Genomic DNA, 26,435 nt, shown 5'->3' with positions numbered 1-26,435 from the left:
AAAAAAAGGATGAAAACAGAAAGCATTCAGTGACCACTGAGTGGAGACGAGTCCAAATTCACATGGGTGAATTGGTCTGGAGCGATATATTTCATATAATATTTCACATAATATTTCACATAATATTTCATCCTTGTTCCACTACTGGGGGTAGCAGATGTTTCCTGAGCCAAACAGTAAAGATATCAACTTCTTTCTGACAATGCTTGCCAATATAATTTATGGCTAATAAATCCCTGATGTTCTTTTACAGGGACATGTACCATCTGAGAGCAACAAAAGCCATAGTTTACCTTGGACGTAAAGGAAATGGGATATGTGTACGTTGGAATGTGAAAGATTCCTGGGGGGAAGGCTTGGAAATATCATTGTAATCAAATATTAATAAATACAATATCTATTTCATGCTTCACATGTGGGTGTGTGCAGCTACATACTGACTGTAAAATAAGTTTGCTGATACTGATGTACATAATACGTACTATGTTACAATCTAAAGTATAGGTCATACTTACAATTTTCATAAGAATGTCAGCTGGCTGTTAGTATTATTTTTTTTAATGCAACAAAAGCACAAATCTGGAAAAGCACTCTTCAACTGCTAATAAAACAGCTGTAAATACAGATCTTAACAAACCTGTGAATTTATGCTGGTATAATTAATGCCAATCTCAACAATGTTTCACCTTTGTCACATTTACTGGCAGAGAATATCTGGTACTTATAGATAACCAGAGAATACCATGGACCTTCACCAGGCAAAAGACAAACCATCTTACTTTAATTTGTAGCTGAGCCAGCCAAAGCTGGATCAGAACATGTGACCTCTTTGGTGAAGGGCCAATCAGCTTGGGCAAGAGCAATGTTTTAACTTTATTGCAAGACAAGAGTCTTCTCAAAATGTCCTTAAAATAGATGTAGTTAAAGAAGGTACAATATATTACATGTTAAAGTGAACATAAAGTGAGCCACTATATATACACAGAAAAAATGATATAGGGCACAGTTAAATATGTAAAAAACTATGTACAAAATTCTTTAAAGTTTTGAAAGCCAAGAGATGAAATTTAGCAATGGAGAAATGGCACTGACAGACAATTCACTCCACATAGCACTTATGAACTTGGCCAATCACTAGTGCTGAAAGCGTCACATGATAATTAGCTGCAAGTGACCAAACCTATTAGCTCTCGACTGTCAGTGTGGTTTCTTATAGTGGACAGACAGATATCGATGCAATTAATTGGATTTCAGGGTTAGTTTATATGTTAAACTAATGTATTTTTGACCACATTTATGAGCAGGGAACTGAGAATGGCTGCCCGTGTCACAATGCGTACATGTTGGTCAGGAGACTAAGCTGGCAAGAAAACCGCCTCGAGAGAGTAACTGCTTGAAAATGATGTCGTGACGTTGAATTTTTTTCCCTTTGCCCAGTCAAGATTTATTACCAAAATATTTTCCCAAAACCTGAATGAAAGAGTCTGTTATCAATCAGAAGGTCCTGCTATTTTCCGTTGCCTGAAGTCCATACTGCCAGCAAGGCCAAATGCTTACTCCCACACAGGACAAGGACAAGCAAGGCTGATAAAACACAACCCTTGTGTCCACAAACATCGCCCTGAGCGCCAAACTAAAAGAAACATTGGCCATTTGAACACAGAACAGAGCCAATACTCTTCGGTTGTGCATCAGGTGTTTTTGTTTGTATTTTCTCATTGTCAGATTGATTAATACCAATAGTACAGGTAGAACTCCTAGGTTTTGTGACATGATTCTAGATAGATGTAACATGGTAAAATGGCGTCACCAAACGAGTGGCTAGGTACTGACCATTGTTTGCTGTTTATTTTGTTGATAAGTGTTGTACAATTTTTTAAAATGTTTTAGAACATTTCTGGAATACTACTTTATTAAATAATTCAGCTTTAGTGGCTGACTTTAAGTTCACTTTAAGTGCAAATATTTGTTTATTTGAGTCTTTTTAAAAATGATCCAAAGCTCTAGTTTAAGATAATACATAAACTGAACAGTTTCAAGGCAAAGAACGCTAACAAAAAGTACCTGTAGAGTGTATACATGTTTGATGAAAGGCCATTATGCATAGCCTCAAAAAATAGATTTAAATTTATTTGTAATGATTAACCATTTGAAACATTGGATTCTACAATGGAGTGTCCTAAAGACTGTATGATCACAAATGGCACATATGACACACTCAAAATGTGCTCAAAATGCATACAAGCATGTCGAGCTATGAATGCATTTGCTGAATAGGCCTTAAATAAACTCTTTCCTGAAAACAATACAGACATGGCATCACTGGTACCAGCTGTGTCCAAACATGGTCTTCCATCTGATACATACTTCATTTCAATGTTTTCTTAACCTCTATCAGATGGGTAAAGGCTTAAATAAATGAAATGTACATTTATTATGTAAAGAGATTACAGTCTGTGCTTAGGAAGAGTCCTTAAGAATTTGAATCCTAACGTGTAGTGTTATGATAACACCCCATGTGTGCATGAGGCTTCTTAAGGAAATTCCATTAAAACACAATTACCACGGCCACAGCGAGGTGTAATCTTGTAATGACAAGTGGAATTAGGCAATCAATGTGGCCAGCATCAAGTCACTGGCTAGGTTCACAGGTACTTCTAAATCACCCACAATCAGGCAATGAATGTACATGTACTAACTGAGGAAAGTATGATGTCTCCTCTGGGGTCCCCACTCTCCCAAACCAGCTCCATAACATGTGACATGCTACTGTAATTAAACTTGTGGAATAATCTAAATTAGTCTTTTTTCTTTGAATGGTTAAAGTGACAAAAAAAAGTATACACATGGATGCAACATACATGTGAATTTGATTGATGTCACTATCGTGTGGCTACAATACTTTTACAGATTGCAATTTCTAGTTTTATAATACTTCAGTGATATTTCCATATACTATTGTGCAGGATGGCTCAACCAAATAGCGCTACATTACACCAAATATTTTACTGACATTCATAATGTATGCTGATGGTCTGAAGAGACCATATGGATCATATCTAAAGTGGTTCAACAAAAGATGCCATCAGACATTCCCTTTCTACGAGCAGAAATCCTGGGATAACAGTCCATGTACATGTATGTGCAGTGCCCTACTTTCAGATTAAAAGACAATATTAAGGATGCAGACACCATGAGCAGAGAGATACTGACACAGGATGAGCCTGGTCAATGCATTCACTTGATCATCATCAGCTAAAGCTCTATAAATAGTATAGAAGGATTTGTCCAGCCCCAGTGAAGACAGACCCATTCAGTAGCCTAAGAACTTTTGAAACCTGTTTGTTTTTAGGATAGCCGGTGTGCAGATCCAGAGGGCTAGCCTAAGCGTCCAGATACATGATCCTCACAGATTGATTCCTCCAATAGTGGCTGTCCTAATGCTACTTCTGCGGTGGCTAGGGCAATTTTACATCACCTTATTGTAACACTGACAAACGCTGAACCCTAGCGACAATCAAGAATAATTAGCAGGTAATTAATAAAGTTCAACTGACCTATTGTCTGCAAGGTTTCCCAGTGACATCTTCGCTCTATCGTTTATTATTGGAAAGAGGGAGCTCAGAACCAGAAATTATACACCATATAGAATTTATACATACACTAGCAACGCATCAACAGATTCCTAAGCCTTAGTTGTCCATGGGGCAAACAAACTAAGGTTAGAGAATACAGGACCCAAATTAAAGCATCTGTTACCCCCCCCCTGAGATCGTTCGTTGTTGCGGACATCAATAACAAATCTCCCTTCCACATAATGATATTGACCTGTTCTTTAAAAATATAAAAGTTCATTTCTGTAGGTCATGTCCTTCATTGCCTGGAGTATCTTATTTGCATCCTAATGCTCCACTGCTGTGTGCGGATGTCACACACAAGACAAACTTTACTTGGGAAGATAAAGGATTACAATTACACTTTACCTTTGGTGCCAATCCCAAACGAATGTCATTAACCTGGGAACATTCCAGTACCTGGCCTTCCTGAAAATATCAAGAAGACAATTATATTTACATGTAGCTTTAGGATACAATTCAACAAGAAATATATTTACCTGTAAATGTTATTCCATTGCTCTGTTATTAATCAAATACAGTATCAACTTTTTCATGCTGAATTTTGGGCTGACAGAATTTATCAATACCCATCTTCATGGTATAAGATCTATCATAAAGGCTGCCAACTCAAATATTACCATAATACTAATAATAGAATCACCAGACTGATCAATAGATTACCATCCATTTTTCTCAGCAGGACCTTCCATCAAAACACATTCTATAATTTAAGCTGATGGAGAATATATATGTGTGCAGAAAGTGATTCGGTATTAGTGATTTCTTCAGTGGAGGCAAATGAAAGGACATTTAACAGTCCATTTCAGACGAGTCTAACAATTATTTAATGTTTGTTTAATACCATATTTTTCACTTACACAATGGTGGTGAGTTTTATGAGTGGTTCAAACATAAAGGCATGTGATGTATAGATATACACACCATAATGGTGGTCTGCACAAATGGCCCGACAAGCACCACCAACTGCTTTAATAAGAAATGAGAATGTTTCTGAATGAGTATGAGGACCAAAGTGACGTAATTAATATCCTTATATGGTATATTATGCCCCATGTTAGCTACTCCGTATTTATGCCAGCATTTCAGGGCTGCAGGCTTATTCTTTGCTATAATTAGACCAAATGACGCATTTGCATCATTATATGGACTGCTCCTTACAGTTATCTCCCCTGGAAGGTCCTTGATAAGAATATGTGTACGTCTCTAAAGGACGATGATCTCCCAATCACACGTAACAAAGAAATTCCATACAATACAACAATTAACACACAATGGTTTACGCCAAACAACATTACTACAACAAATTGCATAATTCTAGTCCATGTATACATATAAAAGTATTTTGTTTTGGAGGGACTGATCAGTCGAGATAATACTATACGTGGATAGCATCGTGCATTATTTGTTACATATTAAGAAGACACAGCTCACCTAACGTCAATTTGTTAAAAAAAATCCCTCTAACCAATCATGACAATACTATGTGTATGTACCTGGTGTTCACATGGTCATTAACAAGATGTGTCCTCATTAATGTGTGTGTGTTCTCATTAATAATGGACTGTACAATAGACTTTCTCTTCACTCATATGCCTGAAGTGGCTTATAAGTCCATCTTCTGGGGGAAACTATTGGCCAGCATAAATACTGCATATTATACATGAAGTTCAGGCAGCTTATAATTTGAACAGCAAGCTGTCAATGGTGGTATGAAGCAGATGATTTGAAAGACTACTGACCAAAAATTGCCTGTTTTCTAACTGTGTGTGCAATTAAAAGCGATTATCATAATTGGAAGCCTGTGAAATAGATGGTATTGAATCCTAAATTCAGACGGTCCTTTGACATTTCTGTGGGAAAGTGTGTGCTATCTGTGCTGGCTATGGTAAAGCCCTTTAGTCCCTCACTGTAGTGAAGAATCTACTGGAGTGCTGTCCCCAAAGGGAAAAGCTTAAGGAATGCAGCAGTGATGAGACTCTGATCAATATCACTCTGGTCCTCCTCATCCTTCAACAGGCGAGTATATGTAGCAAAAGAGATAGACCATCTATCACACACATGTCCTGGTCTGATTTACTTTTGACCTTCACACTTGTTGTCATACAACCCAGTATACATCCACTTCCAGCCACTCACTACAGCCTACAAGCTTTAAGTACCAGTTGGCAATAGGGTTAGCTTTTACAACAGCCATCAATGTTGGCTGTGACTAAAGCCTTCAAGTTAACAGCATCTCACAAGAATAAAACCATTACGCCCAAAAAAGAGATCCCATCATTCCAGCAGCAGTAGCTGAAAGCTCTACAGACTATTTGGGAATCATAAATGTCTAGTGTATGTACATGTGCCTCCATTCCTTTCAGTATTGGTGCATCAGCTGAAAGTGTTATAAATCACCATCAATATCATTAATCTGTAACACATGTGATATAACCACATGTAGAAACCCACTGGTAACTCATGGCCCCAGCTGACACATAGGCTTAGGCTTGAATAGGTTTTTGGGAAAGGGAAAAATAGTAGCATGTTTCAGACAATGGCAGGTGATTATAAACTGACAACTATATATAGGCAGCCATCTGGGCAGAAACTGTACATAGACTTGCAATAAATTTCCCTGACTTTTCAATGTACAAGCAAAATAAGAAGATGGTATACTGATTCAACATGTAACTTGAAGGCATGTTAAGCTCTGATTTTTTCACATCAGATTCAAAAGATCCAAACGAATCAAGCAGAAACAGGACCAATAACAGCAGTTTGTATAGGTCCAACACAAATGTACATTTGTTTATGTAAAGTTGCATAGAAGTAGACAGACACTTAAATGGCACCTCAGAAATTTGCAAATCTACAAACAAAAATTTGAAGGACTGTATTAAATGATTTGACATTGGCAGATGTATGTAGACAGCTTCAAATGCTTTTTCAACTCATCAGAATTCAATTTTATCTTTTACTGTATTGAACATATTTATGCTTCCATTGAAAAACAGTCACCTACAAAAACTAGGTATGTTTATCTAGACCAAAGACATACATGCACTGATACAAGTACATGTATTTATGCACTGGAAATTGTTTACATCATCCCATGTGCATGTACAAGCACATCTATAGTCCTGTGATAAACTTGTGTTTACAACCAAGATACATATAGATATACATATATGCAGGCAATGACAGTTGGTTACAAAGGATCAAGGCACATTAAAGTTTTCATTATTCATTCAATGATCACTTTGTGCTAGGAGTGTGACTGTCTCTACATCCATGTTCTGTTGCATATGTTAGTTCCAAAATTAATCCGACATCATAGGTACTGTATTCAACTTGCGATCGGGGTCCAAACTGGACCCCAGTTGAATAGCATGTTTTCTCAATCCATAACCACCATCTAAAATAGAGTTTTAGATGTTGATGCTGCTCCACCACAGGAGGTCCAATGGAGGACAGGCGTCGCAAAGAAAAAGACATGTTTCTTCTGTTCTTGTCAAGTGGACAAAAAACTCCGTCGGAGCTACGATTCGTGCAACAAACCTGTGTACCCAAATCACAGTACACAGCGTACAGTTTGTGACCAGTGTCAATAAATCAGCTTCTACACACATCAATAAATCTTCACATGGCTGAATATGACAAACAATACATTAAGTTACTTTTATTCAAGCTTTTTGATTATTCAGTTCAAAACACTCTTCCAAACATTTTCAAAATATGCTGAAAATGGTTAAACTCAGATTGATTTGTTAATTTGTATCGTCCCTATTCTTACACAATTAATTATAGTAGCTGAATTTTTACGATACAAACTGTTTTCATACATAATAAAATCATTCCAAAATGGACTGACATTTAATGTTTGTTACTAAGATGCACTATCACCATATATCACATTGGGGTCCAAATGGACTCCAGCTGGTTGAATTTGGATACCAAATATGTTGGTTGGATGAGGGTTAAATAATAACAAATGAAATAACTCTAATGGTAACTGTTGGGTATTACACATTTCTGAAACAAACCAAACTTTTTAGTAAGATACATGTGTACAAAAGATAAAAAGAAAAACACATTTTGTTAATGAGCAGGGTACACGAAAATTGCTAACTAATGGATATGAAATAAAGCATCTGGTACCAGAGTACATGAAACTACCTTGTTAAACCCTTACAAAATAATCAATATAAAACCCTGTCCTAGACACTGAGTTCATTATAAAGTTGAGCGCTGTGACAATCATCACTGCACAATATGGTCAGAAAGCTGCATGTAATAAAAAGGAACTGAAGCTACACCACGCTGGTATGCTGGAAACTCTAATATTTGCCCTGCTGACACAGGCCATATGATAAGCCCAAATACCATATGTGATTGTGAATTTATCTAAGCTGGCATCAAAATTTATTTCTATGGTGCATTGTGTCCGTGTTTCACGGACAGCAGTCAAATACTGTGTATAAGTGTACATAGTTCTATTAAAGTATGTGAGGATAATGGCTATGCACTTAGCAGCCTCTTCCTAGCACACTACAATCATTCACATAAAATCATCGCTACATGTCTCAGCTGAAATGTTGTGTCTCTGGTCCAATGTGTGTTTTTCCTCCAGTGGCTCAGGTATTCACTGTATGCATATTCAATGCCGAGCCGCCACATATTGTCTGGCTATGTATCAACATCAGCCTGCCAGAATCCCCACCCACAAGAATTGCAGATGAACGAGAGGTCCTGATGAATGGTTGATGTGGACTCGATACTATCGCTACCGTTGGACGCCCTGCAGTATTAAATCTACGTCTTCCCATCTGCCTGCATAAACCCACTTTTCATCTAACCAATTTCGACAGGATACAAAAATCGACTTTGCCAGGTCAATAGGCTCTATTCTAAGAGTGGAAGCATCCATGGACAGTATATCCAGAGAAACCCCACTGAGATCAGACATTACTAGATACATGAATTAGCAAAGATAATGGCTTCCAACTGGCCACGAAAAGAAGTGTACATAATGAGTTGAAATAACATAACAGCACCAGACATAAATATGTACAATATTCATGTTTATTGTTATGCACATCTCCATTTCTTTTATTTCTTACTTGTCCATCTTGCAATATTCATCATTCTTTGTGCTTCAAGAGTTTAAACAATCGTAAGATCAGTAGGGTACATGTAGCTGATATGGATAACATGTAACTTGGGTGCTGATGAGGTATATGGAGAACAGCACTACATATCACTGTAAATATCAGCAAGATCAACTACCCCAACTTTTCAACTTCAAAGGTTGTATTAGTTACAGAGTATACAGATCAAACCCAACCAAGAGAATTTTCTCAATGCTTGAGTTTAGAGAGGTAAGAAAAATGGTATGTCTTAATACAAGATTCAATATCTCAGATACGCACAGTACTTTCCCACAGGAAACATTTCCTCCAAAAAATCACTGAATTAGGGGGTTCAATAAGAATGGCAATCACCTGGGACACAAAAATGGGAGTAAACTAGGAAGTGGACATAGAAAAACTAAGAAGTCAGCACAGGAAACCAGACAGTGAGCTGAGAAATTTGTGAAACATGTACATGTAGATAGTAAAAAATGCAAAGCAGGCAGTGAGCTGACAGTGGGCATATAAAAGCAGACAATGACCAAATAAAACCAGGTGGTGAGTAGATAAAACCAGGCGGTGAGTAGATAAAATCACGCAGTGAGCAGATAAAACCTGACAGTGAGCAGAGAAAACCAGACAAAGAGCATAGAAAACCAGGCAGTCAGTAGAGAAAATCAGGCAGTGAACAGAGAAAATCCAAAAGTGAGCACGTACATGTAAAACCAGATAAAACCTGGCAATGAGCAGAAACAATCAGGCAGTAAGCAGAGGAAACCAAGCAGTGGGCAAAGGAAACCAAGCAGTGGGCAAAGGACACCAAGCAGTGGGCAGAGAAAACCACGCAGTGGGCAGAGAAAACCAAGCAGTGAGCAGATAAAACCAGACAGTGAGCAGATAAATTAGGCAATGAGCAGAGAAACATTTTCACGGCATGACACTTTAACATAAAGAAAATGATAGGTTGTTGAGTCCTGCTACATGTACATATACCTAACCCATGATTATCCCATTGGCTTGAGCACTACTTGTAACCTGTACATACATGTACACTGTACATGTACAGTGCAATGCCAGTTTGGTTGGGGGAGCTCAGCTATTAGTGCGAGTAATAACAATAATATGATCACCGCATCTCCTTCACTGAGCTCAATCTGACCAGCCACTAATACTGTCAAGCCCTAGGGACAGAGGGCAGGCCCTGTGAGTAGAGACAAGCTTAATTGTGGCAATTGATCGATTAATGCTAGCCACAAGGCTGGAGATAAGCGCTACATAACACCACCGGATTTCCATGTTAAATGTGTGGGAAGGAGACATACTTGCCCTCATGAAACATTTGATGTGGATTTACGGCAACATGTAAGAACTGCATTTTTTGTAATGGCAAAGGCACCACCTTTATTCTGGCAAACCCTGACTACTGAAATCTATACATGTTAAGTGCATACATCTAGTCTGAATTTTAGGAACATGGACTGTCCCAGCAATTGGTCCAGTTGAAGATGTATTTACGGAAAGCCACATAAAACAAGAAGATTATAAAAAACAGTGTGGAAAACAGTGACAAATGTATACCTTGCAGTGTGAAATCTGTCATCTAGTGCCTGACAGCACCCGTATAAAAAGAACACACATACGAATTAAATCATCAAATAAATACATGCATGTTTTAAATCAAATTTAAAATGTGAAAAACTGAAGTTGGATGCGATAGCAGACAGGGCATTCTTGGATCTAACATAATAACATAATCTAAAATCACTGAGCCAATTGAGGGATCTACATTTATATGATATAAAAGTTACAAAATCCTGCAAATTTGATGGTCTCTGATGCCGACCTACTTTATGGTCTCTATTTTATTCCCCGACTCTTGCAATGTTAACTGATAAACCGTCATTGCAAAGGTAGAAAAGAACACTTGTCTACACACCTTAGATGCACTTTTGGCAGGAAATGTTCCACACTGATAAGTGGGCATGTAGTATTATGTGTTATACAGTCATCCCATTGTTCTCTCAAGCATGTTAACACAGGGTCTTATGTTAAAGGATTAGTATCCAGATTTAGCTATTGGACCTAATTATAAAGATTATAAACAGAATGTTACCAGGCTGGCTTCTAAGAAAAGTAATAATGACTTTTAATCCACCAATAACAATAGATTTATTGCCCTAGTCGATTTCCAGCCGGCAGTCTGATACTGTTCAGCATGTGACATCACACTGTAGAGATGGCCAGACTAGGTGTAGCTGTCCTAAACAGCCCGGGGATTCGTATCAATGATATGTCATTTTTGAGATGGATTCTAGCTACTCAGAAGAAAATATACTCTCATATCCATTGGACCCCACAGTGGACTATGTTGATGTTCCGATTTATGACACGGACATCTCTGGCCAGACTTTAGATTCTGAGCTTTCATACTTTGAATCTGATCTTTTTCCAGGTATTTCCAACCCCACTGACAATATACGAACTGGTATACTATAGCTTTACACTACGTTACACTGTACATTTCATGTTTTTATTTTTCTTTACTATTCTCATCCTCTCCCGTTTCACAATGAATATTATTCTATCCCTCCTCCCCCCCCACCCCTCCACAAGATTAAAAATTTATACCTATATGCGATGACAACTACCAGTACATGTTATTGTTGGTATTCCTAACAGCCATGTACAATATAAATGTAGGCAGCATGTGGCCATCGGCGTTACAGTGTACAGATATTTCCTATCTATCAGTTGTCAGTTCAGTTAATAGCATTTTATAAGTACTGTGTCGTTGTGGAAATTCATCTTTATCCCTGTTGTAGCTTTCAGCCGAAAAATAGGGAGAGCAGATACGCCTGTTTTTTGATGGGTACAAAATCCTTCATTCTTGTGCTGTAATTCCACGCCTTCCAAATTGTCTGGAAACTTGAAAAAACTAACAGCAGGGTTCTTTGATAACCTGTTTTTACAAATGTCTGCAGAATGGCACACGCTTTGTGGACAAATTTGATCTGCTTGTTGTCACTCTTGCAGCTTTTTTAACAATGAACTAAATGGCGAAGCTCTGACAGCTCATGAAGGCTGGACTTGTATGGTGTAATTTGGCGGAGACTACCAAGTGTTGGTGGAAAAGTTGCATAAAACCAGCCTCATTATCTAGTGTTTTAGGTGTTATATTACTAAGATCAATGTACCCTTTTTCAATATGTTTTTACATCCAATTTAACAATGTATACAGGGGTAGCTAATTACGAATAAATAATGAATGCGGACACTAATTCTTTGACATATGCAGATACGCATGTACATTGTATATGTACATGACTGTGTACACAAGAAGTGTCTTCACATTGATTAACTCAGTGCCGTATTGTGGTAGATCAGATTATACACATATGTACATGACTGTGTACACAAGAAGTGTCTTCATATTGATTAACTCAGTGCCGTATTGTGGTAGATCAGATTATACACATATGTACATGACTGTGTACACAAGAAGTGTCTTCATATTGATTAACTCAGTGCCGTATTGTGGTAGATCAGATTATACACATATGTACATGACTGTGTACACAAGAAGTGTCTTCACATTGATTAACTCAGTGCCGTATTGTGGTAGATCAGATTATACACATATGTACATGACTGTGTACACAAGAAGTGTCTTCACATTGATTAACTCAGTGCCGTATTGTAGTAGATCAGATTATACACATATGTACATGACTGTGTACACAAGAAGTGTCTTCACATTGATTAACTCAGTGCCGTATTGTGGTAGATCAGATTATACACATATGTACATGACTGTGTACACAAGAAGTGTCTTCACATTGATTAACTCAGTGCCGTATTGTGGTAGATCAGATTATACACATATGTACATGACTGTGTACACAAGAAGTGTCTTCACATTGATTAACTCAGTGCCGTATTGTGGTAGATCAGATTATAAATCCAGAGTATCATCAACAATCATGACTCCTTAATACACAGTTTCACAAAGATCAATCAAACAGCTCTTAAGGCTAGGACTTTTATGGAGTTCAGGTAAATATATATATGTGTATATATAGCAGCATGCGGCTCTTACCAGCTTCCCCTTTCAATGTCATGTGATGGTCTTAGTATCAGTGGGCAGAAAAAGAACAAAGCAAAAGCAATGCATGGAAAGTTGATTGTCATTATCATTGGATAAACCTACTTCATGCATGATAAAATTTAGACGCTGGTTTCTGATCTCAACATCTTGTCTGCCCAGTGTTTAATCAACGACAGATGTCAGAATAACAATAACCATGTTTAACACTTTAGAACTGGCTGGGCTATTAGTGGAATATCTTCATGTATGCCAAAAGCATATTTTATTATTTATATAAAGGTGAAATATCAGCATTTCTTCACCTGCATGTAGATATAAACTTGTAGTAGCTTTGCATATTTTCTGCTGGTACTTCAGGCAGCATGTATAATACTGTATTTCAATTAAGGAGCTAAATGAGTGTCAAAACCCACGTGTCTTAAAAGCATGGTAAAATGATAAGGGTCGAGATAATCTGAATTGCTTTCATAAATTGTAAAAAAGTTGCACTGTATGAAAACCGCTGTTGTTAGTTTCAGAGGATAATACAGAAACAAAAAACTTTTCCGTCGTTTCCAATTTTGCCTGGTGTGACATGAAGCAAAGAACACTTAATGTGACCCATCACAGGCGAATAGCAACAAATGACATCATACTTTCAAATGCACGGCATTACTCTAGCATAAATGCCTTACTCAACGTCTAATCTTCCCAATTCATCACCACATAAGGAATATTATCACGTCACACCAGCAAAATTTTACAGAAACTGCCGAAGATTTTACTTTCAGGACTTGTTTAGTGTTATTCAGCGTAAATATTTCGGAACTGTGCTGTTAGCTGTGTTCTTTACGGTATCTCTCATTTTCCTATTTCTGCCTGGTTTCTCTGAAAGCTGAATGAAGTAGCACTTTAAGGTTTAGCATTTTTCAAGAGACACAACATTTTGCTTCATTCTGATTCATCCACCTTTTTATGAAGTGTGATTAATTTCTTATCAGAAAAAGTGTTGGCATCAAAAATATCATTTCTAGCTACATGCAGGGTTTTATGTACTTCTGTAAGTGCATACATGTATTTATACATCAAACTGTAATTGAAAAACAGAAAATAAAATATTTTATAATAAAGTTTGAATATCAGGTATGTCGGCTTTTCACAAATTCTACATTTTAACATGTGCTGTTCACTAAACGAAAGGTCTTAGAGCAAGACAACTGTGATCGACTATTTGCTGATCAAGTGCCGTTATTCATAGCTATAGTGAATTTCCCCCCCCCCCCCCCCCAATTAAGAGATGTACATCAACATATACCAATGCCCCAGCAAGCATAAATGAGAGGATTCTGGAAGCTCAGTTAAGAGAGGACATGTGCATCTAAGGGTGACCAGCTACAATGATAAAAATCTGCTAGCTGAAATATGTGACAAGAGGAGATAACAGTCTGGTGCAATGTAAAAGCTGTGCATTTCAAACAACAGCCGCAGTGGACCCCCAAAGCCTGTCCACTTTACATTATTGAAGCGAAGAGAAAGAAATATTGCCCTGATCAGTGAAATCCATAAATACAGGGGGTAAATCTGCATTAATTATGAAGCCCAGAACTCTAGGGACTGGGTGGGTAGATTTCACCATCAGAACTCCTTTAAAATCTGGTATCCCTGGAAACTGGAGACAGGCACCCTCACACCAGGTAAATTCTCATGGTGCATCGACTGATTTATAACTAATGAGCAAACAATGAACCTGCCTTCATTTAAGGCCATTGTACAAACTTTGCTAACAAACGTGTCACAGGTTGTGTATAAAAGCAGGCTGAACAGTGGAAACCACTAATCACAGTGGCAAATATGGAACATTTAATATAAAAGGTCTGATGCAATAACCAGGGTTCAAGTGCAGTGAATACAATTATGTGTAGCTTGTGGTGACAGTTCATACATGTAACTCAGACATTCATGTACATGAGTTTACATGATTTGCATGTACTGTTAAAAGTAACTAATGACTGTAAAGCTTAATGCATAGTCATCACATGTACCTGCATCCCATGTACCTTGATTCATCTGCTTTCTACAGACAGAAATTTTTCTAAAGTTTGATTAATTTCTTGTCAGAAAGACTGAAATTTAATGCCTTCATCATGTTCACAAAGCACTGAAAATGCATTTTCACATACCAAACTTCAGGTGAAATAGCCTATTGGCTATAAATGCTCACTTCAGTACATTTTTGTTTAGAATTTTAGTTGAAGTCTTTTTCTCAGAAAAAGTGCAAAGATAAAGTTTTAAAATCTGCCAACCAAAGTAAAATTCCCATTCCTGGATACTGAACTGAGTGTCAGCTTAATAGGTAATGTGTCACACCTAAAACTGCCCACAGTTATTAAACTGAGTGAACACTGAGGCAGCCTTTCGATATGTTCTCTGCAAACAGCATTGCCTGCTGTTCGCAGTGCTGTGAGCCAAAAGGTAACTGATGAACATACTTGTACAATTGTAGGTGCTTTACATGTATGTCTGGTACAATGACAGTAAACTGTATCTACTGGCAGATTATCCTCACTGCTCTGGTTGATTCAATCTTTTAATAATAAGGATTTAACTGAGCCCTCGATCATCATAAAGGCTGAGAAAGAGTAGATTTTAGCTGGAAATGCTGCTATTACACAAACAAGCAACTACCTGAGCTATGCCAAGTCCATGTACCTTGAACGTTGATAAAAGAATAAAAACAGCCTGTCAGTTTTCTTAGACTGAAGTTGCTGCCAAGAGTTCACAATAATTAGTCATCATAGCATGAACGTATTTACCTCTACAGCTACAGTGAAAGTATGTATGTAAATAGCCCACAGACCAGCACCCCATGGTTTTAAATCAATCTGAGCATGGCAGCATAGAATAAATCCGTCCTCAGCCCATTCTTTAGCAGTAGAACACCTGGTGAGGTCACACCTTCATCTGAGCATGATGAAGACTTGATCAATTAAATGATCAATTATAAGAGCTATGGTTAGCAGCAGTTAGTTTATCACTGAGTCAAAGAGACAAGATTAACATTGGTGTTTTAGTCGAGGAAGTACATGCACACACTCTAGGCTTTCATGATAAAATAATTTACGTGTACAGCCTATATCATGCGTGCAATTTTTAATATTATGTTAGAACAAACATTTACCAAATGAACACAGATGAGTATGAAGTACATTACGTGGATGCACATGCACAAACAAAAAGCTGTAGATCTTCAGAACATAAATGTATAACGCTGTCAGTATTTTTTACAAAGAGGATTTTGCAGAGTTTTGAATATCATTAATATTATTCACATGAGAGGTGAAAGAGGATTCTTGGACACACAGTACATTTCGTGTAGCATCCTTTGACTAGATCAATATTTGCATGTACAGCACAGATCAAAAAGAAACTGCTGACAATATTTTTATTTTCATGTGCAGCTGCTTTTATTACGCGTGTATATACCCTCTGCGGTGTAATAATAAGACATTTAAAAAACAGAAGTGTTACGCAGCATTTTATTTGTGAAAGAAGTCCTGTTACTTCTTCATTAACGAAAAATAAACAGTTTTTCAGAATAGACTAATTTATCAGCATGTCCGCTTCTTGTCAGGCTACACATTCTGAGGTCCATTATCCTGTCTACACTGCATTTAATATCGATCACACCTATAAAAAAAGAGATTGCAGAGCGCAGAGACTGCAGGTCAAAACAGGATAATTTCAGAGAATATTTCATGTACATGCATGCACATTGCAAATTAACTGTCATGTAAGGAAACTGTTGACAAAATAGCTGAATATTCAAGTGAAATGTACTCAGGATCTACACATGCCCTTTCTCTCCGGACAAGACAAATTCCTACAAGCATTTCATCTTTGTAATAAACTGTATGGGTTAAGGAATAAGACAACTGACTGCAGGGCATAGGCCTGGCTCTGATATTGACAACAGGTACCCTTAGGACAACCAGTTAGTCACAGTGGCTAGGTACAATAAGCTGAGGCAGAGTCAGTCAAGTACATGTATTAAAGCTAGGACTGGTACATGCAATTGACCATAAACTGAAATCCAATCATGAAGTGCCCAGATATAGTCATTAAAAAGAGCAAACCGACCTGTACCAAAAATTGTTCATCATCCCATACTAGCTTCACATATTGGTTAACTTCATGTCAAGTGCTCAATTACTATAAAGATGTGTTCGCATGATACAATAAGAATTTTTAGAAATACTGACCTACAATTTTGTCCATGACAAAGTTACCCATTTTGCCTGATTCTTAGAGTTCTGCTGATCTTAAATAGTTTTGCTTGGAAGGTACAGTGATATCCAACAAGAAACAATTAAGTTTTATCAAAATAATTTATGACTTTTATTTTAACTCTTTAATAAACAATTTTTTTTGGCAATACCTATGTACTATGTCCAATTATGCGGACAATGCACACATGTACATGCTTAGTGAATAGGTTTTTATCTCTTATCACTGAAAGTAGCAGCACACATACATGTATTTCCATTCTGATGGTGCACAGGAACATCTCCTGGAAAACTTTTTTATATGGGCTGAGACAGGAATACCAGAGTATGGATTCCAACAGATCTATTGTACTGGGGGGCTTTATCTTTTATGCAAGACAAACTGGAGATTGGGAAGCCTCTGGTATAGGTGCTTATTTTTCCTTTGGCTCTCCCATGTCGGGAAAATTGATCACGGCAGCATCAGAGAAGTCGATTCAGCAGTCAAGCTACGGGACAATAATCCATCTACTGGTAAATAAGTCAAGTGGGTAGCTTCCAAGGCAAGGCCAAAGCCACAGGCTGAGCCAGCTGAATCTCAGCTAAACTTTACCTGGAGGATCACCGAGTTCTGATGAGAAAAGTCCCTTAGCAGTTTGGCATCTGTATAGGGTTTTTTTCCTTGGAGCAGCAAGATTTGTTCCAAACTACATGTATTGATGGCCATGGCCAGTAAAGTGAAATTGCAAGAAAGCCTTTGCTGTTTTTAGTTGCAAAACCCTGTTTTGTCCTCCATCCATTCAGAAGGGTTACATGAAAGATACTGGTAATACATTTTGATCTGACAGGACTTTCAAAGTTCAAAAAAAATACTGATATTGACATTTTTTTCCTTAGAAAAAAAGTCTCCTAATACTGTGAAACCAATTGATAAAGGAACTTTTACAGTTGAGTGTTGTTAAAGGTATAAGAATACAAGTACTGCACTCATACATGTATGGAAGCACATGCATGAATTGTTTAATTTAGGGATACAGCAAAGAAGATCCAGTATGATAAGGAACAACTTTCAGACGTACATTTAAAACTTCATGTAGGCTATTAGATTAATCAGATGGTCATCAGTTACACTACATGTATTAACAGCTAGTCAAACGCATTTCACTGGATTCCATAGTGGCTTTTCCTGACCAAATTTTTATTGGGAATAAAATTGGGTGTCTTCACTGACATCTTATGAAACCATCCTGTGCAGACAGCGGAAATGATGCACAGAATGTTTCGGGACATCTTCATGTTAACGTACATGTACATGTAAAGGCCTTTTCAATAAATGGTGACTTATTCAACTGACAGCATGATATGTACTGTTTTTGCAATGATGAAAAACGCATGCTATTAGATAATAATGCAAAATGCTATAGAACATCCACCTAACATCCATGTGAAACACTGAAAAGGTCGTCAAGTGCTAGCTTTCCCTCAATGTTTTGCCATTCCTGTTTCAGACCTGAACAAAAACCATCAATGGATCTGACAGCTTTAATACAATCATTGTCATAACTCTGGTATTTTGTCAGAAATCACTGAGTGTTTCTTCATTTGCTCTTTAACTACCATCATATGGGAAGCTCAGTTTGCTTTGAGACATTGTGCTTATATTTTATGGTATCCATGTACCTCTTAGCCTAATATGCACATGTGCTACTTGGTAAGGTCTTGAACATATTATTCCCTATACATGCAGATGCCACTAATGAACATACATGTACATGGCCAGTAATCCATTTAGCAATCTCAAATTTTCCAGTTGGTGAAGCAGATAATAATATTACCAACACTAAATGAACAATGAGTGGTGTAAATGAGTGAACATCATGTCAGTACAACCTGACCCACTCTGCAGCAGTCCAATAGCTGAAGCTAACTAGTGGTTGATCGGGCAGAAGGTCTGGCCCATCTCTAATAATATGTTTACATGTTCTGTAAGCTACCATTTAACAGCTCATGACTACATGTATACACCTTGACAGGATTTGGAATAAAAAGCATTTTATATCATCTTTTATTACTGCAGATCTTCAACATTTTAGGATGTGAGCAAAGTCTTTATTCAACCATACTCTGCAAAATGGCGCAAGTTTAACTTGACTTATAGTCATGGACGAAAATTTTAGGTCATTCAGGGTGTGTAGATACATTTTCAACAAGGTGTAAACTGTTACTTGACAAACTTGAAAAGCTTTTCGGAGTCACCACACCATTCTGTAACCATGGTGTGGACATTTAAATTTCGAAAGAGACTGTGGTGTCCAAACTAAAGTGAAACCGTAATTCCTTCCAGAATATGCGTGTTAACACAGGAAAAATAACTCTGTGTCTACATTTCAAAAGATGGTTAGTTCACACTACTGACCACTAGACACTATTAGGCATAATCAGAAGTGTTCAGTAAATGGACAAAATATTCTCTAGTCTCCAAGCCTTGCCGCACACAGAAACCCTATGGCACAATATTTCAATCAAATGACAAATGATGAAATAACCCACAAATTGGCAATCATCATGTAATGTGTCTAAATGTGGACAGAATAGTACAATTACAATAATCATGTAATCCTGTTTTAAATGTGAGGATACAGGCTCAAACCGGTATTAATTGGTTATTTAAGGATTCCTTAAACAAAACATTCCAACCTGAGTTTATGGCTGGGAAGCACGAGTTACATGTACATGTACTAGGGGTCATTTATAGGTCATATCAGTACCTTTACAAAGTACAAAGTACAATGCTTTAGTGCTGCAAAACGTGATATGTAATTGTTACATATATGTAACTCCAACCACTATTCATAGGAACTTTCAAAGGACAGTAAGGAGCAATAATCAAAGTCAATTGTTAACTTTTGTAAAGTAAAGCAGTTGTGTTTCTAGAATATATAGACTAGAGAAACAAGATAGAAAACGAACTGAACATGTAGGTAACCTTTCATCTGCAAAAAGTCCCAAAAAGTGACAAGAGTTTTGACAACAGAAATAGTCTGGACTACTAAATACAAATGAGCAATTATACTAATGGTATACAGGAATTAAACCACTTGAAAGGGCAAAGATGCCATAAATAACTCAAATAATTTCCCTACCCCATTGTGAGACTATGACAAAATCGTGATTTAAAACACACTTGAACAGCTATTTCCAAACAACTGTACATTTCCATCTTAACTACATGAAAGCTGATTTTAAGCTAATGTGGAGAATGAAGAGAAATAATTACACTCTGAGTTATTAGGGGTACCAATTTCTCAGCGTACTTCAATGGAACCGCTGCGAATTGTTGACAGAGATCGTCTATGTTTTATGTTGTAAATGGCAGAACCCAGGGACTCCCCAGCAGCACTGTCAGACGAACTTCCAGGAACCTCAGGACCACTTAGAGAGAGCTCATTCAGAACATCCTACCTGCTTTAATTAATAGTCTTCTCAATTATGGCACATCGATTGCGAGTTGCCCACCGTCCCTTTCAACATGTCTGCGCTATAGCGCAAGCTCCCGACGTCAGCATCACATGCCAGCTCCCCAAAGTCAACGCCATACCCAAGCACTCCCATTTTGTATGGTGTCAAACTTCAACGCAGACAGAAGTCTAAATGCATGTCACTTTAATGAATTGCCTTCCTGCTTTTCACAGACACTTTCCCAATCCCCAAAGGAACCTGGTGCCCGTCTATCAATTAATGCGTACGAAGGTTTTATACAGATTTAAAATTGTCATGCCTGAATGTCTTTCACTTGTACAACACACACATGCATGACTATTTAACCAATTTAATCTCTCTGTACAATTATATCTCTAAAATACTAAATGCTCCATCATACCATAACATTTTCAAATATACATATTACTATAGCTATACACATGTGGATATAAATATAAACATGTAGAACACAGTTGTAGTATCCAATGTACATGAAGAATTTTTCCAAATTTGTAAACAAACCTACCACACTAAATAAGGCAACAAAAAGCTAAATGTAACATCTACATGCATAATGAGCATCATGTTTATGGATCATGAACGATATACAAAGGTCAAAGAAATCAATAAAGCCTAAGATTGGCTATCTTCTTTGATCATCACAATTACCAGTACTAATAATCTATACATAGATATGGAGGAATTAAATATTCACTGTATTAAACAGTTCATAGTTTCAACTGTAAAGGGCAAAAACACGCAGCTGGGTACTTTAATAGTAACCAACAATACTTTATAAAGAGAGGTGAAAAAAAATCATGCGCAATTGGCATCAACCTTTTTTCCTTAATTTATTTCTCTCACATACATATACAGTGTATACGAGCTGATGCACTTTACTCAAGCCCTGGAAACAAAATTTGAGTACTATTTGATGAACATAAATTCTGGAAATATTTATTTGAATGATGTTTAAGTCATACTCAAAATATTTCACTCACATGGCAGAGCCCTTGGACAACCAACAACCATCCCCATTTTGATGGCAAAATAGGCCAAAAAACACTCCATCGGTGTACAGTATACATTATAAATGTAAATACATAGGTTTTTTGGAGTGACACTTTTGCTTCCGATGCCTTCCTCAAAGCATGTCCATGATTTTTAATTGAAGACGCTGTGACACTACAACGTCTTTCACTTGATGCTATATATATCTAGTGCTAGGCAGATTTAGGAATATGATGATGGGTACTTGTATCTAAACGTAGTTCTGAGGCTTGTCCAACCTTTTTATAAGAATAAAAACATTTGGTGCTCAAAATGAAATAACTTAGATGTAAAAGCACAATTCCATGTTCTTGTCACATGATACAAGTATACATTTACATGTATACAGGTCAATGTTTAGCTACACATGCATACATACAAATGTGTAACATCCTGTGCTAAACTGTATACATGTACATGGCAGCTAGTTCTTTAGCTACGTGCAAAACTCAACAATAACTGAAAGGTTAAAAAAAACTTAAATGGGTAAATAAGTAACACATGTTACAAAGTGGAATGACCGCCAGTATGATAAAAAAATAAAAGGGGACAGTATAGAACACAAACTTACGCACATCACATACATAATGTACACAATACAGCTGTTTTCTCTTGTAATTTGTACAGGTACCCCTGCATCACACAATCTGGGTGCGAGCTTGACTGATAGCTGCATTACCAATATGCTGGAGTGTACATGTATATACAAGTCAAATGGTAAGAGCTTTAAAGGGCACCAAGACCTAAGGTGAATTCATATATTTATTTGATTGTTGCTTAACGTAATGCTCACAGATTTTGTCACTTACATGATATCAGCCAGTTTTAAGGGTGAGGTAAATAGAGACCTCAGGGTTCAAACACGGAAACACTGACAAACTTTTTCACGTGTGGACATACATGTACAGACAAGCAGCTGTCAACAGATGTTAGACTGCACAGTCACAATTTATTTTATTTATTTGATTGGTGTTTTACGCCGTACTCAAGAATATTGCACAGTCACAAACAGTAATAGCGAGGAATTTACAAATTTCCCTGTCCAACGCAAGTTTTGAGCTCGCACACTGTGTTTCCTTGTGACCTTGTGTGTCTGAAGTCTCTAAACTCCAGATACTTGGATGTAAAGTTAGTTCACATAATATTGTTATAGGATTAAAAACTCACCCTGCCATCGCTCTTCCAGTAGATGAAGAACCCAAAACTGTCCACCCGTACCAGACAGTTACTTTCAAGCTGAGGGTCCTCCTGAAAACATTACATTCAAACTATTATGTCAATTTCCTATAGAATCCTTTTTCAATGTATTTAATGGCTGATGTTTCATGCCACAATCAAGTATATTTCACAAGCATTATTGTTTGGAGGAATTAGACATTTTGTCACATTATGTGTACATGTGTATTCTGCGTACAATTCTATAAAAAATTTCAGATATCTTTGAAAAAGTTCAAATCTATAAAGGACTACATGTATTTTGACATACGGACAACAAATGATTTGATGCTGCATTTTTGTCACCTATGACAGAAGAACAGGTTCACTACAGTACGTCCTCCAAGAGCGTATTTATTACTTTTCCCAGTATACTTAAATCAGCATATTATACTATGTGTACACATAATCTATATATGACCCATAGAGTATGGTGTAGTACAGCCACAATGATTCTACCCATATACGTATGTTGCATGTATATTTATTTTGATCCTTTGGAACAAAAGCAATGGGGACTTGTGTCAAATGAACCACCTGTAAGATAAGATCCTATCTCTACATAAAAAGTAATAAGACAGGGACATAATCAAATCCATATCATTAACTGATATCCAATTTCTGAAAAATAAAATAAAGATTCCCCACATTCCTTAGATCTCATGCATATTGCCAATATATCTTCTTACTTTAGAATTCATTTGATTAAAGGTCTCCCTTGTCTTAGATAGTTTCTTGTCCATTTATATACATTTCAACCATGTTATAACATACATAATATAACATAATACATGTATTATTAAAATTTTATTCTCAAATTCCATGTCTTCACCAGTAGCCAAATTTGGAAGCTATATTTGGCCTGAAAGAAATCGATTTTGGAAATAAACTAAGAGAAAAGCTTACCTCATCCGAGCGGTCAAACACAGCCCCATTCTGTAGAAGGTCTGGTACGGAGATCCTCCACTGGAAGTCATAGGGCTTGGCCATGGGGCACAGTTCTCACACGCCTTCACACCCTGCCATAACAAACAATAATCTTAGTATACCTGTACAAAGCTGTTACACACGGATATGTCCATTATCTTTGTACATCACACAGAATAACCTATTCCTGATAATGAATTATTATACAACAAAAACTACAGTAAAATTAAGAAAACCACAGGTCACAATATAATATACAATAAAAAGTTTTATACCATACTACTTGAAATTTAAATGTAAGTAATAATAATCATAAAATTTTTCACTTAATATATGTTATCAATAAAGCATGAAAATTATAATGTGTAAAATAATTATCCTTAAAGCAGAAAAAACTGACCTGTTTCTAAACACTAAAAACACAGCATAAACAAGTGACATGACTGAAAGGAAACAAAAGCTCAATGTCCCCGTCCAACTAGTTAAAAAAATACATGTTCATGAACAACTATGCCATCATGTTGTACAGTACTATGACAATAAACTACGGGTAATTAAAACAGCAATTCTGGAAAGAGATGAAAATTTACAAGTACAATGTCTCATTCATGTACATACAATGGAAGTTATGAGCTCCAGTAAGCTAAAATTTGTTGTGATAATCCTTCTTACACAGGTCTCCTCTTCTGAAGTATGTGTCATGCACCTATGCATCAAAAACAACTGACAAGTATTTCCTGCAGTTCATCACATGTTCATGAAAACACCTTGGGCAATTTCAGTTTCTAGCTGATCGAAGATGACCATTTGAGGAAATGCCCACAGAAAACCACAAAGTCATCAAACACAATGATGCTGAAGTATTTAAGGGTTAGCCTATAGGAACTAATTTGTACACACATGTACGTACATAAATACTAAGCCTCAAGGTATACATGCACGTATGTACATGAAATTCCTACTTCCTGCTCATGTTCATCATCTTCTACTCTGAACTGTATGTGTTATAGAGCTTTCAGTCAATACAACCTCCATCCATGAGATTGGGTTCAATGCATTATCTAGCCATACATGTATAACGATATGTACTGCACGTCCATGGTAATATACATGTAAGCAATATATCTTCCTCCACTATGAAGAAATAGCTTTGTTTTGAAGCATTACCAAATTCTCCCCATGCTGTAATCAAGTTCTATACATGTAAAACTATAAATTAATCATCAACATTTATTGCCACACCATAGCAAATACACTGTAAATGTGCATCATGTATAACCTCATCCACAGCGTTAAACCCAACTGAGATACATGTAAATACATTAACACCAATTAGCGGTGATAATGTCTTATTCAAATAACATCTGTGTAGTGTTAGCATTTAATCCTGCCACCCTGGATGCTGGGGGACCTATACATAAAACTGTAATATCTTACACATAAACATTCTGAATCTACACGTAATACTCATGCTTTTAATGCATTTACTCCCATGTGCCTAGTCAGAAATGTACACTCTAAATGTATTATAACTACCCCAAGTTATTAGTACAAATCTGCACTAATAACATAAGAGATTATTTATAAAAAAAATTTTTTCCATTACCATCATGTACATACGCACACACATCAAGGCTTCTCATACAGATATGCAAATCATATCACTGACTTTCAAAAGTTTTGTTCAAAGACCATTAGAGTGTCCAAAAGGAATTTTTTACTTCCAGTAATTCAGTATGGAAGTCAGTTTTATAGGCTGAGAAAACCTTTGTGCCCATAGTTAAACAGAAAGGTACTGACAAATTTTCCTCAGCGCAAAGCTACGTTTACACCTGTGCAATCTTCCAGAGGGTGCAAGAAATTCGACCACCAGATAGTCAAGTGAAAATAGGATATACGTGTATGCTATTTCATGCAATTGCTGGATTCGACAAATCACAGTCTGAACACCGGTTATGACATACTTACTCTATTTTCATTCCACTTGTTAAATTCGAAAGTAAGACAGATTACATCATGCTAACGTCTTTACATGTACAGACATACAAACCACATTCGTGCTCTTCAAAAAGTGGTCTTCAAAGAGCAATAGACTGCACAAAAGGACTGCGAATCAACAAATTCACTGTCGCAGGCTGGGATAGAACCCACATCATGTGTTCCAGCCGTCTGAAGTCAAGTATTTGAACTATTCCGGCAAAAAAAACCTCAGACATGTAACTATCCAAACACGATATACATGTACATGAACCTGTGGAACAGAATTGCCAGGCACCATAATCAGCATGCCAAGTCTTCCAAAACTTGTTGTGCACATGTTTTTTAATTTAGGTTAGGCTTTTGTGAGGTTCATGTCAAAACAAATACGAGTACATGAACATAAATGTTGGTCTGAAGCTGCTGAAAGCATGTGTAGATGTACTTTGGGCTACGGTACATGCAGAGTACATCAGAGAGAGGCAAATGTAGTTCTGTCTGCTGATGTGTTTGGCCAGTCACCATGTATTGGTAGCTCAAGACAGCAAGTTACAGGAGGAAAATATTTAAAAACCAGCGCAGAATATGAAAGAGAAAATGTCACATGTCTTTTACCACAATCCCAATAAGATCAACATTTAACACTTCACAATGTATGGTATTTTTGGCACATGTAACTACTGTCTGTACT

At 36.9% G+C, this 26,435-nt stretch overlaps 1 protein-coding gene across 1 annotated transcript in view; it reads right to left on the bottom strand.

Moving 5' to 3' along the window:
- The window catches only part of LOC135466540 (1-phosphatidylinositol 4,5-bisphosphate phosphodiesterase beta-4-like), a 69,720-nt gene that overhangs the window by 37,577 nt on the left and 5,708 nt on the right, over positions 1-26,435 (bottom strand). The window contains 3 exon segments of the mRNA XM_064744080.1: positions 3,984-4,043; positions 22,793-22,873; positions 23,747-23,859. Coding sequence (XP_064600150.1) covers positions 3,984-4,043; positions 22,793-22,873; positions 23,747-23,830 — 225 coding nt within the window. The 5' untranslated portion in view covers positions 23,831-23,859.

The sequence above is a fragment of the Liolophura sinensis genome, chromosome 6 (assembly GCF_032854445.1).
Source record: "Liolophura sinensis isolate JHLJ2023 chromosome 6, CUHK_Ljap_v2, whole genome shotgun sequence".
Lineage (NCBI taxonomy): Eukaryota > Metazoa > Mollusca > Polyplacophora > Chitonida > Chitonidae > Liolophura > Liolophura sinensis.
Note: the sequence above shows the minus strand (reverse complement) of the source record. Positions and strands in the feature narration are given on the sequence as shown.